This window comes from Vicugna pacos, chromosome 5 (genome assembly GCF_048564905.1).
Source record: "Vicugna pacos chromosome 5, VicPac4, whole genome shotgun sequence".
Classification (NCBI taxonomy): domain Eukaryota; kingdom Metazoa; phylum Chordata; class Mammalia; order Artiodactyla; family Camelidae; genus Vicugna; species Vicugna pacos.
In genome coordinates, this window is record NC_132991.1 from 73894705 (window position 1) to 73913201 (window position 18497).

At 39.0% G+C, this 18497-nt stretch overlaps 1 protein-coding gene across 3 annotated transcripts in view; it reads left to right on the plus strand.

Annotated features, from left to right (window-relative positions):
* The window catches only part of DNAH7 (dynein axonemal heavy chain 7), a 209878-nt gene that overhangs the window by 182382 nt on the left and 8999 nt on the right, over nucleotides 1-18497 (plus strand). For all 3 annotated transcript variants that reach the window (XM_072961566.1, XM_072961567.1, XM_072961568.1), the window contains 6 exons: nucleotides 2039-2200; nucleotides 6090-6275; nucleotides 7784-7921; nucleotides 11733-11963; nucleotides 14384-14536; nucleotides 15912-16089. In XM_072961566.1, the coding sequence (XP_072817667.1) occupies nucleotides 2039-2200; nucleotides 6090-6275; nucleotides 7784-7921; nucleotides 11733-11963; nucleotides 14384-14536; nucleotides 15912-16089 (1048 nt within the window). The remainder of the gene's footprint in view (nucleotides 1-2038; nucleotides 2201-6089; nucleotides 6276-7783; nucleotides 7922-11732; nucleotides 11964-14383; nucleotides 14537-15911; nucleotides 16090-18497) is intronic.

Sequence of the window (18497 nt, forward strand, 5' to 3'; positions counted from 1 at the left end):
GGTTATTTTTCTCAGGTCATATTCCATTATAGTTTGTTACAAGATATTGAGTATAATTCCCTGTGTTAAATAGTAAATCCTTGTTGCTTGTCTATTTTACGTATAGTAGTTTGTATCTGTTAATCCCATGCTCCTAATTTGCCCCTCCCTTCTCTCCCTCCCCCTCCCTTTTGGTAACTGTAAGTTTGTTTTTTGTGTCTATGAATCTGTTTGTGTTTTGTATATAGACTCATTTGTTTTATTTTTTAGATTCTACATATAAGTGCTGTCATATAGTGTTTGTCTTTCTCTGTCTGACTTACTTCACTAAGTTTAATATTCTCTAGGTCCATCCATATTGCTGCTAAGTCCATCTTCTTTATCCAGTCATCTGTTGATGGCTACTTGGGTTGTTTCCATGTCTTGGCCATTGTAAATAGTGCTGCTGTGAACATTGTGGTGCATGTATCTTTTTGTATTAGTTTTCTTTTTTTTCTGGATATATACCCAGGAGTAGGATTGCTGGATCGTATGGTAACTCTATTTTTAGTTTTTTAAGGAAACTCCATACTGTTTTCCATAGTGGCTGCACCAATTTACATGCCCATCAACAATGTAGGAGGGTTCCCTTTTCTCCACACCATCTCCAGCATTTATCCTTTGTGGACTTCTTAGTGATGACCATTCTGAACAGTGTGAGGTGATAATACCTCATTGTAGCTTTAATTTACATTTCTCTAGTAATTAGCAGTGTTGAGCATCTTTTTGTATGCCTTTTGGTGCATCTTTCTTTTTATGACTCCTGTGCACAGTAGCTGCTGATACTGAATGCTCTGTGCAGAGTGTGTGCAGGGTGAGGCAGGAGGGGCAGAAGCTCCTGTTCCGGGCTGCTATTGCCTGGAGCTCTTCAGACCTGGTAGGGATTTAAAGCTGTCTTTTTGCCTCGTGAGTTCTTTCATGGGTCCTCCTTCAGCTGCCCTGCCAGACTTCTCTGTGACCCCATCACCCTGGGCAGAGCCTCCCCTTCAGCCAGCTGTTCCTGATTCCCCTCTGCTTTTGGTTCTTCAGCCTTCACTTCATACAGGCTCTTACCATTGGGGTTTCCCTTAGCCGGTGACACAAGTCCTCTTGACCAGGAAATCCTTAAAATGACCGCTAGCTGAGCATTCCGAGTCTAGTTCCCATCTGCTTCTTGGGATTCACACCAGACTAGCCTCCCGTCTGAGAGAGGGCTACTGATTTCCCTCCCATGGTCCACGAGCCCGTGGCCAGTGCTGCTCCGCTCTTTCAGTTTGGGAGTTCTGCATTTTCCCACTCCATCCCAGTTGCCGGGGACATGTATCAACTAACTCCCTGAGTAGCCCCATAAATTCCCTCTCACTAGCTTGGACCGCACACTCCCTTCTCCCTTGGAGATGAGGATGAGGGGACTCCCAGCACAGCAGCTGCTCTTTCTAAGGAAATCTGCTCACAGATGCTCTCTCAAGCTCTGTTTTGACCATTTTTAGATTCTCCTTGTGGAGGGTATGAATGAGTAATACATTGTGTCATAGTTTCTGATTTCTGAATCAAGGCTGGCTTTGCAACTGACAGTTACTGTAGGACTTTCTGTTAGCTAAGAGGAACCAGAAAAGCCATGGGGGCTACCCAAAAATTCAATCCCAAAGTGATTGTAGAGCTGCTTCGTTAGTTTGAAGCATCTCCTTTGAAATTTCTCCATGATGGTCTAGGACCAAATGTTGGAATTTATACTTCTTGTCTCTTGATGCTTCTGTTGAAACCCCCCAAATTCTCTAAGGTAACATGAAATTAGACCTGCTTACTATGCTTTCTAAAAACCTGGTGTACATAGGAGCCATGTGTGTCAACTGAACATGTATACAGATAGGCATATTTTTGCCTAAATAGCCAGTAGAAACAGTTAATTCTGTTTTAGTTTTACTTTGAGATGGATATATTTACAAGCAAAAGGAATTAATTACTTTGATTTTAAAATTTGATAGGCAGAATGCAACATTGGGGGAAAATAATGATGTCACACTGTTTCTTGTCATTACAGGAGGAATTCAAGAAATTACTTTACGGCCTCTGTTTCTTTCATGCTTTGGTACAAGAGAGACGGAAATTTGGACCGCTGGGGTGGAATATTCCTTATGAATTCAACGAGACTGACCTAAGAATCAGTGTCCAGCAGCTCCACATGTTCCTGAACCAGTATGAGGTATCATGACAGTCCCAGCAAGGGTGTTGCTTCCTGTGTTCTTTATCACATGTTTGTACAGTAAGCAGGGACTTCTGATTAATTTCTACTCTCATAAAATGAATAGCAAGTGGTTCCCAAAAGCTTATTAAGTAGGACTTTGTTATAACGGGATTATGACTGTCATTTCATGCCAGGTAGTTGGGATATCAGTTTGTCCGTTAGAAACGTGTTTCATCATTTATTTTGACACATAAATACCTATGGGAAAAGTAATTGTATTGTACATATTTTGAAAAGGATTTTGAAAAGACCGTCAATCAGCCAGTCTCCAAAATGGAAAAAACAAACTGATTTCCCCCTGTTTTGGAGCATGACTTTATTTTTAGAGAAATGTCACTATACTTTTATTCCAGAGTTTGGGCCATTTGTCCAGATAAACTACTTAAACCATTGGTGTTAAACTGGGAGGAAGCCAAACAGTGTAATGTCACATCAACGAATTTCATTCCCTACTGTTCTCTCCCTTCTTCTCCCCCTGTCCCCCACCTCACCCTGTTTCTGTCTATGCTTTTCTCTTGTGAGCACATGCACACGCGCACACACGCATAAACACACTTTCTCTCTTCACTAGTTGTCTGTCAGTTGGATATTAACATGTTGGTGCTTTTGAAGAACTTCTTGGTAAATCAATCCAAGTGTTCTACAGGGGTATGGAATTTTTTTGAAAGTGAATCCTCTAAATTTTGATAGGATTTGTTCAAAATTAGTTGGGAATCTTTAACTAAGTCAATCAATGAAGTATCCAAAAATTTTGCTTTTTGAAACTTTTAGTGAATTGTGATTATTATTATTTTTTAAAAGGCTTACAGACAGAAAGGTTGAATTCCATCTCTATAAAAGCAAAGGAAAAACAGAACAAAATATTGAGAGCTCAAAGGGCATATTTAAATTTATGCAAAGAACCTTTCATCTGGTCTTCTGTGTTTCTTTGGACAAATTCTTATTCTTTCCTAAAATGAAATTAGTTGAGAAGGCCTTGGATTCTGCAGCATTAAGATTTGGTAAAACATTCAAAAGAAGCATAGATTTGATGAATTCCTTTCTTGTAGTTATGTTTATTTTAAAAAAAATATACTAAGAAACAAAAAAAATTAAACAGAGGGAGAATAGCTCAGTGGTATAGAGTGCCTGCTTAGCATGCATGGGATCATGGGGCTCATATCCCCATCATCTCCATTAAATAAAAATAAAAATTAATAAATAGATAAATAAATAAACCTGATTACCTCCCCCAAAAGAAAAACAAAAACAAAATTAAATTTTTAAAAACATGCTAAGAATAGAAGCAAAAGTATAATGATGCAGTGCATGTGGAAGTATTTGAGCTAAAATAATTACACTTTTCAATACAAACAAAAAGAATGAGGAGCTCCTTTAATTAGCAATTTGTTCAAGCACCTGTAGAGTATATTCTAATTTAAAATAGTCTGTAGTGAAGAGTTAATTAAAAGTGTCAGCAATTTAAAATTTAGTAACCGTAAAATGAAACTTTATAAAAAGTTACAATTTTATTTTAAAAATTTAAAACATGACACCACATTGAAAAGTATGTTCTTCAGGAAAATATCAGAGACGTGATTTGAGAGAGATGCCTAAGAAGCTAAATTATGTGAATATATACTTTAAAAAAAAGTTATTCTGCCTAACTCTTTAAGATAATCATAAAAATTTTGCTTCAATTTCTTTGTTATTTTAAGAAATCATCTTATTTTGAAAACCATGTTTGAGTAGGACTACTTCTAGGCCTACCAGCATGCTAAAATTGATTTGTCAATATATATGTATACTGTTTTAAAATTCCGTAATACTGATTATGTTTAGTGCTCACATTCACTCTCAGAAGTTCTAGTTTGGACAATAGTATATTTGGTCACCCTAGCTTTTTCGAGATCCGAGCCCAGAAAAGGAGGTGAGCAGCTCCGCTAGATGTGACTGGAGAGATTTTGCTGAGAAGGAGGTGCTTGGCACTTAAACAGTGGGTAGAGGTTTTCAGGTAGACAGTGAAAGGAAGCAGTAACAAAACTTTTTTTTTTTTAAGTGCATATAGTGGAAGAGATTTGGTTAAATACAAGCGATTTGGAACATCCTTGTATGCCTTGCTGATTCAGGATTATTATATTGTTATTGGTGTGCTTTTAGGAGAATATTTGCATTTTAGAAAGACTAGCAACAGAGTGGAGAGTAGATAAGAGGGACTTAGATGACAGCCCAGTTTTAGATAATATGAGTTGAATTGTGTCCCCACCCCCAACAAAAGATACATTGATATTCCAATCCATGGCAGCTCAGAATGTGTACTTATATTTATTTGGGAATGGAGTTGTTGCAGATGTAATTAAGCTAACTAAGATGAGGTCATACTGGAGCAGGGTAGGCCCTTAATAGAATATGACTGGTATCATTATAAGAAGAGGGAAATTTGGACACAGAGAGAAGACAACCATGTGAAAATGGAGGCAGAGATTGGAGTTATGCTATGAAAAACCAAGGAACCCCTGGGGCTACTGAAGCTAGAATAGGCAGGAAGGGTCCTCTTAGAAGCTTTGGAAGGAGTGTGGCCCTGCCAACACCTTTATTTCAAACTTCTAGCCTCCAGCGCCATCAGACAATCAATTTCTGCTGTTTTAAGCCATCCGTCAGGAGCCCTGGGAAACTTAATACAGGAGATAACCCAGGCAAGATATGGTAAGCATCTGAGCCAGGATAGGGAACGTGGAAGAGAGATAATAGATATGTAAGGAAAAGGATTAAAATGACTTAGATATTAAATGCTAAGGGCAGAGGGAGAAGTCTCAGTTAACGTCAGTTTTTGGGTCGTTCATAAGCATCTTGAAATTCTATGTGCTGAAGAGTTTAATAAAAAGCAAACAGGAAAAAATATTTCTACAAACTTGTTAGGTACATTTTAATTTATAAAAGAGGTTATACAAATAAACCTATTAAAACTTTAATAGAAAAAATAAATGGGTAGATGGCTAGTTTACTGAAGAACAAGTGTTATTAAAATATGAAAAGATTATAAATTTCATTAGTATTCTAGGAAATGCAAATTAACACAGTATTAATTGTCTTTGGGCAATCAAATTAACAAAGATTTTTAAACTGATTCATATAATTGCTACAGCCTTTCAGGAAACCAGTTTGGTGACATTAATTAATTGCTTTTTATAAACTTCTTTCCCTTGACATTGTAATTTCCTTTTCGGGAATATAGACTAAAGAATTATTAGAAATTTTGAGGAATGTATATTTAAGTACAATTTAACAAAGTAGAAAATTAGGAGCAACTAAAACAGTCACTAAAAGGCAGCTATTAAAATCGTATTTTCAAAGAGTATTTCATGAAACTGTAAAAGATATTTCATAATATGAGATTTGGTGAAAATTTTATATGCAAAATTGTATGTACAGTATGATTCCAATTGTCAAAATATGTACGAATATAAAAAGGTGGTGAAGGAAATTAACTCTGTCTCTGAATGGTATTGAATTTGTTTTGAATGTCATTCAGCAGGACACGTTTTTCAAGGATGGGATTGTAGTCTAATTTATTTTGTTTCAGGCACATAGTAAGCAGTCCGTTAATCCTGTTTGAATAGTAGGTGAGGTCACAGGTTAATAGAGGAGTTCTCTTCTCTGCATTGAGTGAATGGAAATGACAAACCAAATAAAAGCAGAGAGAGCCAGCTTCGGAAATCTGTGGCAATTAGCTGGGAAGTATGTAAAGGGAAATTCCGGTGATGCAGCTTCCTGTTTAATAGCATGAGCGAACAGGAGCGCGATTCTGTGTGATGTGCTCCTGCTAACCCCTGACCGGTTTAGCGACGGGAGCTGCTCTGGCCCCTAGGAACTGCCCTACGACGCCCTGCGGTACATGACTGGCGAGTGCAACTACGGCGGCCGCGTGACGGACGACTGGGACCGGCGCACGCTGCGCACCATCCTCAACAAGTTCTTCAGCCCGGAATTAGTCCAGAGTCTGAGCTATAATTTCGACTCCAGCGGCATCTACTATGTACCTCCTTCTGGTGACGTAAGTAAGGATGCCCTCCGAGGAAACTAAAAGCAGTGAAACAGGAAATTCCTCTGATTCAGAAAATGGTGATTTTTCTGGAGGCTTGGGTTTTTTGTTAACCACTGTGTGTACGTTCTGCAGTCTTATAGGGACAGGGCAAACCCAGGGCACACATGGGGTTGGTGGTTTCCTGTTTGCTGTAATGTGAGGAGTATCAGAAACGTTCCTCACCCAAGTGTAGCTTCCTCAGTGACCTGAAGTACTGTGAAATCAGCCCTTTGGGTAAAAAGACATTGTCATCAGTTAAAATGGACATGCACCTGAGAGGCATTACAAAATAGTATTAACAGTAATAGCTAATATTTAGACCGTGCTGATTGACAAAGCAGTTACATGTAGTCATCTCACCAGAGCATCAAATGAGCATTGCTGTAATTATCCTTTCCCTTTTACAAGGGGGAAGGCAGGTTCACCTGCCCAGGGTCCCACAGGTAGAAAGGGGCAGGGGGTCACAGAACCACCTGCCACACGCCCACGTTTCCTTTCTGCTATTATTTCCAGTCCTGTCTAGTACAAGATGTGGTATCTGTCTTCAGATTATCGCTCAGTAGACTTCTAGGGGCTGACTGCTAGCACAATTAGTTTGGTTCTCATTTTATATCCAGAAGTCAGAAGGGCACATTTGAAAGTTAAACTCACAGCCACATGCAACAGAGGCACATACCATAACCCCATCATCGTCCACTAGGATGAATGCTAGCTGAGGGTGGACATCGTTAGGGATGAAGAGAAAAATCAGCCCCAGGGCCAAGGTCAATGATTGGGTGGGGCAAGTCAACACAAAGAATCGTGAGTAGCAAGATCTCCAGCGATGAATTGTCAAGTGAGAAAAAAGCAAGAGGAATTCAGGTTATGTAACATATCCATATTGAAAAAACAGCAGTGGTCAATCTCCCCACCTCCATCACCATATGTATATATGAATGTATATGATTATATGAACATCAAGATAGGTACGGATTTTGATAGAAGTTCATGTAAATATAAAATGTGTGTGCATATGCATAAAAGGTAAGTCATGTTAATGGTGGTAATCTCACCATAATAAAATCACAGATAGTTTTTACTTTTCTGAATTACATGGATTTATCACAGTAAGAATAAACAGAAAAATCAAAACTGGAAGACATTTATTGTTATTGTGATAAATTAAGAACAGTCATCAGCAAATGCAGCACAGATTTCTCTGGGAGAAGCTTCTAAATGAAGTGGCCATGATATTCCTCTCCATTTTAAAATCCATTCTAGTTGAATCATACATTTTCTTTTTCTCTCTAAATGTGTCCATAAGTTTTTTTTTTTTAAGTGTTGGTCTAGGTTAAAAGAAAACGAAAGCATTCAGTGTCCAGTCTCATAGGCTTATCCATTCAATAACTTGAGTATTGAAAATTGTCTCTTTTCAGTGTGCAAGTTCTACAGGATAATTGATTTCTGACCTCCTGACTCCTTGTCATTCATCTTTGCAGCACAAAAGCTACATCGAATACACAAAGACTCTGCCGCTGACCCCAGCACCAGAAATCTTTGGGATGAATGCCAATGCAGATATCACTAAAGATCAGTCAGAAACTCAACTGCTGTTCGATAACATTCTTCTCACACAGGTGTGTGACCTGTGTGGGAACTGGCTTCTGAGGCTAGAAAGGATACTCCCCAGGCAGCATGTGCCCACACCATAGAGGCCCGTGTACAGAATTCCACCTGGTAAAGTGGAGAACCATTTTAAGGAAAGCAAAACAAACACATATGTACCTTAAATATGGGTTTAAACATACAAAGGAAATGAATATACAGGTTTTGTTTTGACCAGTCTTTTGATTTGGAAAGAGTCTCTGAGTGTTGTTCTGTTGCTAGGAGTTCTTTGAGTGACATTCTTGGAGTGTCTCTGAGTATTCTTTGATACCGTTCTGTTGCTGGGAGTTCTCTTTTGCCTTTCTGGCCTAAATCATGCCCAGATACATTATATGTTATATCCCTTTTAATTCCTTTGAAGTGGAAGAAAAATTTCAAAGACACTTGAAGCAGTTGAGGCCAGAATCCATCTAGAAGTTTGCCTGCTTTATTTTCTAGTCTCTTATTAATTCAACATTTTGTAAATGACTTTATCAAATATTCCAGAATATTTAACGCAGTTTGCATAAAAATAATTTTTCACACCAGTACTTTATCGGAGTACATAATATTTAAAGAATATAATTGCAATCGTAAGTACAAAATGAATGGAAGAGTTTAGGAGAGAAACAGAATTGACTCTTAGACATGCAGCTCCACTGTCTATTAAGTGATCCTCTCTTGTATTTTTTCCCATTATTTTGTTTTTTTATTTTTGTTTGCTTGGTTTTTTTTTTTTTTGAAAGCAAATTAGTCCAAATGGTGAGTTTCCTTAGTGACTGAGTAAAATTTTATTAAGTTTAGAATGACTATTCAGTCAAGCATATTATTCCATGAGCTGATTTCAAGCTGGTCTTTTATATTTTTATGGAATCTCAGAGAAGTAATAATAACAGTTAATACTTACATAGTGCTTACTGTATGGCAGCACTGTTCTAAATGCTTTATGGATGACAGTGTAATGCTTAGCACAGTCCTATGGGATAGGAGCTAAGTATTCCTATTTTACAGCCAAAAAACTGAGACACAGAAAGATTAAGTAACTTACCCAAGATCAGCTAGTACCATGCCAAGCCAGGACTCAAAGGTAGCAGTGTGACCGCCACTAGTTTGACTCTAGAATCTGTGTTCGGAACCACTGTGCGATATTCCCTTTCTAGATTCTAAAACTGGGATAGGACCTTGAAGGCATAACCAGAGATAATGATGCTAGGGTGGTGGAGCTGGGGGTAGGATAAAAGAACTAGATGAGGAGGATGAAATAGCGTGCTGTCATTGATGGAAGAGTCCATGGAATTTCTAGCTCTGGTCTGCTGTAAGGTAAGGCAAAAGGCACAAAGGCTATGTCCGTTTTATATGTCGGTCCCACTAAAATCAGTTATTGCCAGAGCAGAAAACTATAAATACAGACATGAGTTAAGTGGATCTTTAAGAACGTCAGTGCACGGGTAGTACCGACAGTCTGACAACAGAAGATTTATAGTGGCTTTTGGCTTTATTTAAACTTGATGGGGTGTGCCACATTACAGAATACATAAAACAGTGGGCTCATTCCGACAGAAAATGACTCAGAACCGAACAAATAAGTTTAAATACACTTGGGGTACCTTCTCAGTATGTAATTAAACAACCTCTCTCAGTGTCCTCCAACTCAGATTGGCAAGTACGATCACCGTAATGGGTAGGCAGGAGTTCAGTGTTTCGCCATTGGGTTTACTGCAGTTCAGAGGCAAAGAGATGGACCAGAACTGCAGAGTTTGGAGAGCAAGGTCACGATGACAAGACTTTTCATTATGTGTTTAAAATATCTTTTAAAATGAGAGGGGCCACTATGGGAGCTGAGAATGTGACTTCTACAGAACGGCTCTTTTGCTTACACGTAACTGCTGGACTCTATGGAATAAGAAAATTTTTTGTTAGGAGAGGGTATATAGCTCAAGTTGTAGAGCACATGCTTAGCATGCGAGGTCCTGGGTTCAATCCCCAGTACCTCCTCGAAAAATAAATAAACCTAATTACCCCCCACCAAAATAAAATAATTTAAAAATTGTTTCTACTTAAAATATTGTAAAAGTGGAAACGAGAAGGTTAAACTCTGTGATGTCTCCTTGAAAATGGAACCTACTTATCTTTACTTGTTCAATAAAAGGAAAGCAACCCTTAGAAGATTTCAAATGGCATTTGTGAAAACTCTAAGGTAAGGTGGTAAAAAGAAAAAAGCTAAGTTAAATGATTACAAATAAAAGACATCCTTTTGCTCTTAATTCTTAATATCAGTTGGATAGTGCTTTCAAAATACGTCATCCCTATTAGGTGATTTTTGGTGTGTGAGAAATAGGTATAGGAATGTTAATGTTACTAAAATATTTTTCTTACATTGTTGAAGGGCTATAGACCTGGGATTTATTTTTTGTTTGGGGAGGTGTGGGGTTGGTGGCAGCACAGCTCTTGTTAGAAAATAGGAATGTCTTCTAATGAGTTTATAGTACCTTGTTTGCATGTTGACGTACAAATAGAAACCAGCACATAATTCTTTAAATGCAACGGAAATATATTTTACTGGTTTTGGCCAAATATTCATTACCTCCTTTGTTCTCTATAATTTGTTTTATATATTTAGTTGCAAACCTAGCACTTTGGGATCATAATAAAGGATTACTATATTGGCATATCCCTCTTTTTTTTTAATTTTCTTTTTTTAGGGGGGGAGGTAACTAAGTTTATTGATCTATTTATTTTTAATGGAGGTACTGGGGATTGAAGCCAGGACCTGATGCATGGTATGCAGGCGCTCTACCACTGACCTAAACCCTTCCCCCCGGCATATTCCTCTTTTACTAACATGTAACTAACATTTACCAACATTGAATTATTTTATTGTGCAACTTCATAGGCTCTTGTGGTGGAACATGGTAGGTAGCATTAAAAATCCCACTAGAACCTTAAGTAAAAGTAATAGTCCATATTTATAGAATAGACCCAGTATGGAAACTAGGAAATATAAAATCTGAAATAAGACTATACACAATTTCCTAGGACTGGCAAAATATGAGGGACGTTCATTTATCTTCTAATTGTACTTGCTCGCTCTCAACACACACACACACACACACACACACACACACACACACTCATTTTGAAGATTTATTTAAAGGGTTTTCCCAGAAAATACAGATTCATTTACATGGTGCCACTATAAACATAAAGACTAAAAGCCGAAATGAGATTCCCCGTCCTTGCCTACAGGGTGAGTCACTGGAGGCTGCCCTTCCTCCATGACTCCTCCAGCTGCTTAGAGGAGCTGACCTTATTTTCTTTGCCCTCCTGGTTCAAGGAGAAAACTCTGTCTCTGCTTTTGGCACCAGTAGGCACCAGAGCTATCAGCAAATATATTTTGTGGCAAGCTTTCTCAAAGCAAGATCAGATTTCGCCTTCCTGGGTCCTGATGCCCATCGTCACCTGGCCACCCCACCAATGAGAACGCTTTTCCTCCCTCTGTCTGCAGTCTCTGCTCTTGCCCCCTGACCCCCAGGCAGCACACTGTGCAACTTTTTTGTTTCCCCCAGACCCGCTTTTGCTTCTGGACACTGTACATGCCCTTCTGCCTTGTAACAACTCTTTTCTCCCAAAACTCTAACTCCCATGCCCGTGATCATCACTTCAATAAATTCTACATAGAGAAGAATCAGAGAGAAAATAGCCAAGTAGCACTCGTTCTTATAAATTTTACTTTAGGAGTTTTCCTATCCAGCAATTCTTAGGCCTTTATGAGGATTTCCGATTTGTCATTTGGATTCTTTACAGTCTCGTTCAGCAGAGGCGGGTGCAAAATCATCAGATGAAGTGGTAAACGAGGTCACTGGTGACATCTTGGGAAAACTTCCAAACAACTTTGATGTTGAGGCTGCAATGAGGAGATACCCAACCACTTACACTCAGAGCATGAACACGGTGCTTGTCCAAGAGATGGGACGGTTCAATAAGTTGTTGCAGACCATAAGAGAGTCGTGTATTAACATCCAAAAGGCAATCAAGGTAAGGGGAAGTACAACAGGGAGAGTCATTAAAATAAACATACTGTTTATTTAGTCAGAAAATATCTATTAGGCACAGATTCTGTGAAAACACTGTTCTTGGTTCTGAGGATAGAAAAAAATCCCTACCCTTGGAAAGCATATAATATTCTGGGGATGCCAGTTAGCAGGTCAATAAATGTAGAAGATGGTAGACAGCATGGAATGGAATATATGCTAAGAAGGCATAATGTGTTAAGGAGTAAGGAAGATAAACTTGCACCCTCACAGAGCTTACTTCTTAAAGAGACAAATAAATAAATTTTTTTTTCAGTAAGTGGTAAGTTCTATGGAAAAAACTAAAATGGAATAAGGATGTAGAGAATGATGGGTGGGAAACTCAGTCATTTGGGGTCCAGCCCTTCTGAGGAGCTGACCCTTGAGCAGAGAGAGGCCTGATGTGAAGGGCAGGCCTCGGAACGTCTGGGTGGGGGGTCCAGCCAGCACGAAGGCCGTGAGAAAACCAGCTTGGCCTGGTCAGGGAGAGCAACAGGGAGGGCTGGTTTGGCCGGAGCAGAGTGAGCACGGGAGAAATGGTGGATCAGAGAGAGGAAGCCACGAGCTCCATGACGGCCTGGTCAGCCAAGGTTAGAGCTTCAATTTTATTCTAAAGTATAAAGGTAAAGAGAAGCCTTCAAAGGGTTTTAAGCAATGAAGTGAAATGCTCTATTTTACATTTTTAAAAGTTCTCTCTGACCACTGCAGAAAGGGTTGCAGAGAAACAAGAACACAGGCGAGATCACTTAGCTGATTGAAGTTTCCCACTGGGTTGGTGCCTTGCAGGAGCATTGGAGGTGGGGAAAAGTGGCTGGGTGCAGGTTACTAATTTGGGTGCAAATTACTGATTGGGTGAAGTTACTGAAAGAGGAGTCTCCTAGGTTCACTGTAGTGTAATCTGCCTGGGCTTTTTGGCCAAGAAGCATTCAGTATCGTGTTTCTCCTTAACCTGGTTCTTCCTGTATCCTTACTGGAAGATAAAGGCCTAGCATCTAGCATCCTGGGGGATAAAAGAGGAAAGAGGCCCCAGGGAGCTTAGCATCCAATACACATGCGCTCACGTCATTCCCGATGTCAGTGGGAATTCTGACCCCACCCGAGCCTTCATTTTCCTTTCCAGGTTCTAGGCAGGTGATGTGCAAGTTTGTGGGAGAAGACCTAGGAGTCTGTTTTTTAAACCAGGTTTCAATGATCTTTTTCATTCAGCACCACCCTCCTCTCCTCACTTTCAGCTAGGGCCATCAATTCCAAGTATTTTTGGGTGTGCTGTAGTGTATATCTTTTTGAGTCTTAGCCTTCCCCCCTGCCAGTTTAGGATCAGTTTTCTCCTGACTACTAAGTCAACTACCAACAGTCCATATGCTTTTTAGCTCCCCAAACTGCCTTGCCTTTTCCTATTTTTGATGCACTTGTGGGCTTATGCTTTTAAAAAATAAATTCCTTTACTGCTGTTTCAGTGGAATTGAGGAAGGAAGCAAATGAAATGTGGATGTTTAATCCATTAAATTTATTCCAAAATCTTCTCCATGTGTTGGAATAATATTGTCAACTATGGAGAAAACAGAAATGATGATGGCAACCAGCCCAGCTGGAAGATCAAATTAGGAATTTGCAGGAACCTCAAAGTTTTACCATCTGTACATCAGTCATTCAAAATGGGATGAGATCAATTAGGCTTCACAATTGCAGTCCAGGATTTTTTAACTTTTCAAGGCATTTCATATCATTTTCTTCCTTTTATATTCATCACTATCCTTTAGAAGGCAGGACAGAGATAGGTTAGTTGTCCATTTAATAGACAAGTAAACTAAGTCAAAGTTAGGCTGTGATTCAAAAGCTAGTGAGTAGCCGAGTATTAAGATCTTCCAAAGTGGGCAAAATGGGCAAAGGGGATCAAAAGGTACAAACTTCCAGTTACAAAATAAGTCAGTCACAGAGATGTAATGTTCAGCATAGTGACTATAGTTAATAATAGTATACTGCATATTTGAAAGTTGCTAAGAGAGTAAATCTTAAAAGTTTTCATCACAAGAAAAAAAATATGTATGGTGATGGATGTTAAGTAGACTTATTGTTATGGTCACATCGCCATATATACAAATACTGAGTCATTATTATACACCTAAAACTAATATGTCATATATCAATTATATTTTAATAAAAGAAATTTTCCATTAAAATTCGACTAGATTAAAATTGTTAATGGCTTTCTAAGGAGTAATGCAAAGATCCCAAAACTTACTTGTGAGCAAAAGAAAATATCTTTACTTTTTTGTTGCTATATGACTCAACATTTGCTAATCACAGTTGCGAACAAAGGATAATTATAAAATTATTCAAAATCTAGAATACCATCATGTTAAACAACAGTTAAATGTGTTTCAGGGGCTTGTAGTGATGTCTACAGAACTTGAGGAAGTGGTTAGCAGCATTCTGAATGTCAGAATTCCAGGAATGTGGATGGGTAAATCCTACCCAAGCCTTAAACCACTCGGGAGCTATGTGAATGACTTCCTTGCAAGACTAAAGTTTTTGCAGGTGAGTTCATCCAAATGATCATATATTAAGTTTCTTCTGATTTTATTTTCTTCATCAGGACTCCTAGTGTAATGAGGATTACTCTCTAGTTCTTCTGTGCATCCCAGGCACAAATGACCACTACTCCCTAATGCATATAGTTTAGCTAAGTGTTAACGCTGAACCGTCAAAGTACTAATATTGGAAGTAGAATCTCTGAAAGCTTTTTTAGGAGCAGGTGTTCATGTCCAGTGAAGTTTGACATGCAAGTCAGTGACATTTGAAGAGAGAAAACAACTGGCTATGCTGATTTTTCCATTAAATATTTAGCTTTAAAATAGATTCCCTACAGCAAAGCATCTTAGAAAGCCAGACAAGCTACTAGCAAGGAGCATTATTTCTTCCTTGTCCAGCACTCTTCCAGGTCATGAAATCACTAGATCGCTGTCTCAGCCCAAGACAATAATATAACCTCGAGGGCTAACTGTCTTGGCCATGCTGAGTGGGCAGAAGCCTGCCTCCTAATTACCTGGCCATATTGGCACTTCACTATGTTCAATTATATTCATTAGAAGTATTGATTAATTTCCTAGATACTCTACATAATGTATCAAAGATTGCCTGTGAGGAAATTTCTGCAGTGATAAAATGACAACTTCCCTTCCAGAATACAGGGCTTCTGTGATACAAGACTTGGTGCTAAAGAATTAAGACTATTATTGAAAAATGCAGACTCTGCCTTGGGCTGTTTAGGGGAAAGTTGTTCAAATTCACTTCTCCAGACTGACTAAATTTACTATTTAGTTAAGAGTCAGGACTCAACTACTTATTATAATATATAATATGAACAGAATATCCAGGTATCTTGATATTTATGAAGATCTTCAGCTCTCAATACCAATTCTTCTGGGAGCTCCTTGTACAATATTGTGCTTTCATATGTTGGATGTCATTGTATTTTGGTGAAATAGGAGGGAAAACTTCCAAAGGAATATTCTCCCAGGTGCTAACAATCAGAGAGAAAAAAAGTGAAAAACCATTACCATCTGACCAGACCTTGCAGGGATCTCTACCATTCCACTATACATATTGTGCAACAATGCATAATAGATAGTCATTGCTGTATAGAGCTTTTCTGCAGGAAGCATTGGGCGTGTATAAAACACTTACATCTGCATTAACGCACATTGTGATACCCAAACCGGTGCGATGAATGTGAAATTGATGTCAGAACATACGCAGAATAGGCTACTTATTTTTATTCCTCGAAGTGTTAACTCATGTGCTAGTTTACCTAGAAGATAATGGTGGGGTGTTTGGGGACAGATTTCACTAAGCAGTGTTGCATTCAAAGTTGAAAAGCTATCATCAGGACACTTGTGCTTTGACACCACAGCAATGGTACGAGGTTGGTCCTCCTCCCGTCTTCTGGCTTTCTGGCTTCTTCTTCACACAAGCCTTTCTGACTGGTGCCCAGCAGAACTACGCTAGGAAACACACCATCCCCATTGACCTTCTTGGGTTTGACTATGAAGTGATGGAAGACAAAGAATACAAGCAAGCTCCGGAAGATGGTAAGCGCAGCGATGGCACGAGGTGGCTTATATCTTGACACTGAGCAAAAACATAACATTCCTGCTCACTTTTCTCAGCTGTTCAAAATTTAATCATCACGTATGTAACTTCCTCTCAAATGGTGGAGGAAAAAGAAATTTTACGAAGAGAGAGTGAGCAAAAGAGAGAGCAAGGATAAGTAAATGATAAAGCAAACAGGGATTAAAATGAATCTGAATAAGGAATATATATGTCCCTTGTATGGTTTTATTTTTACAATATTTTGCAGGTTTGAAGTTATTTCGGGAAAAAAGGTTAGGATGAAAGTAATCATCCAATTAACAATATGTGGGACAATCAACCATAATATTATGGTGACCTTGGGGAATTAAGGTGGTACAACATTAAAAAGAAGGTTTCCTTGGTCCCTTAAGAGCATACTTTTGCAGATCCCTAAAATGTGTGTGTTCTTTCTTGTTATATACATCCTCCCAAAACGTAATGAAAGGAGAATTTGTTTTGTGATTGAAAGATTGTGAGGAAATTTATCTTTATTTTCTTAATTGATTGTCTTTTTAACACTCAGTGGCTACTCTATATTTTGTTTCAAATTTAATGGACAGGGCCACTATTTTAAACAAGTATTATTTTTAAAATGCTATAGATTCCTAATTTTACCAAAATGTTGTCTTTAAATAAATGATCATCTCTAAATGACCGTTAATGTGTTCTGCTTTGACTCATGTGTCAAAGACAATACTGCTTCTTATTCATCACCAAATGATGAATTCACTATTAGACATGGGGGAATCTCAACAATGAACAATTTAGACAGGATCTTGACCCTCATGTGACCTGTACTCTGGTGGGAGATCCTCACAAGTAGACACATCATCACAGCAGTGTATGGTAATCACATTACTGTGCCAAGTGGTTTTCCTTTCCATTGACTGTCACAAATCTCAAGAGGGGTTGTAACACAGTGAAGGAATCCTACTACTGTTCCCTAGGAAAATTGCTTTCCCACTCTCAGAACAACCACGTTGGCCTTTTTTGTCCTTCCCTCTGCCCCGGCATCTCACCTCATCCTTCACTGAAAAAAGTAAGAAGCCATCAGAATGGAGTTTGCAGCCCTACCAAGTCCATAAGACTGGTGACATCTGCACCCTCTGGTAGACCAGATCCTCTGGATGGTGCAGATCTCACTTTTCCCCCCTCCTTCCAAGGGTTTCTACCCTTCAATTGTACCCTCCTTTACTAGAGTCAGCAGTTCTCTCTCACACTCCTAGGTAATTCCTACCAGCATGCAACATGCTTTAGGTTGTCTCATCCGACAACAAATTCTGTCTGCCTTTCATCTTCTCCAATCAACTGACGCTGTTTTTTCAGAGGTGCTAGTGACTTCCTTGTTGACAAATCCCATGAATTCTTTTCTGTCTTCATCTTAACCCCTTAACAGTTTTTACCAGTGACAACTTCCTTTTTCTAGAAACATTCTTCTCACTTTGTTTCTAATGTCCTGTTTTTCCCTTTCTCACTGGACACATTTATGCTTGTTGCTAGCTTTTCCTCCTCTAAATATTGGAGTTCCCAAGGACTCAGTCCCAGGACTATTTCTCTTTTCTAATTGCATCCTCTTCCCTGGTGACCTCATACTTTTTTGTATCTTTAAAATTTATTATCTGTTGGCTGATATCTTCCAAATTTAAATGTCCAGTCTAGATCTTTCCTTTAAGATCCAGACCTCTGTATCCGAGTGTCTACCTGAGTTCTTCACTTTGGTGTCTCTTGGATATGAAAAATGTGTAATGAATTTCAGTGAATGGCACCACTGTCCAGCCAGAAACCCATGGATTCTTCTTCATTCTTCTGCTCCATCATACACTCACATCAAATGCAGTCACTCGTCTACAGTCCTGCTGCCACCACTGTTCCTATCCAGACTTTTGCTCTAGCCTTCTATCTTCTCCCCAGTGTTGTTACACTCATAATCCTTCATTTCTACAGGAGCCATAGAAATTTTTTTAAAAATCTAAACAGATTATGTCACCACTAAGTCCCTATTGAAATTCAGAAAACGGAAGTTAATAATGGCATTTTCCCTTTGTAGCTAGAATAAACTCTAAACACCTCACCATGACCATGAGGCCACGCACGTTCCGGTCACTGCCTACCTGTGGAGCTCAGCATGTACCATGACATGCAGGTCACACTGACCTTCTGACAGCCCCTGGATCACTTCAAGCTCTTTTTCTCTGGTATCTTCCTACATGCTATTCCTAAGCCCAGACTTAGCGTGGAGGGTACTTCTCAACCTTCAGTTCCCAGCTTAAGTTATAGCTCATCAGAAAGAGCCTTCAATAGACTCCTTCAACAGTTGATCTATTGAAGCACCCATTCCGCCTTGTTAGCCTCTCTTACGGCTTTG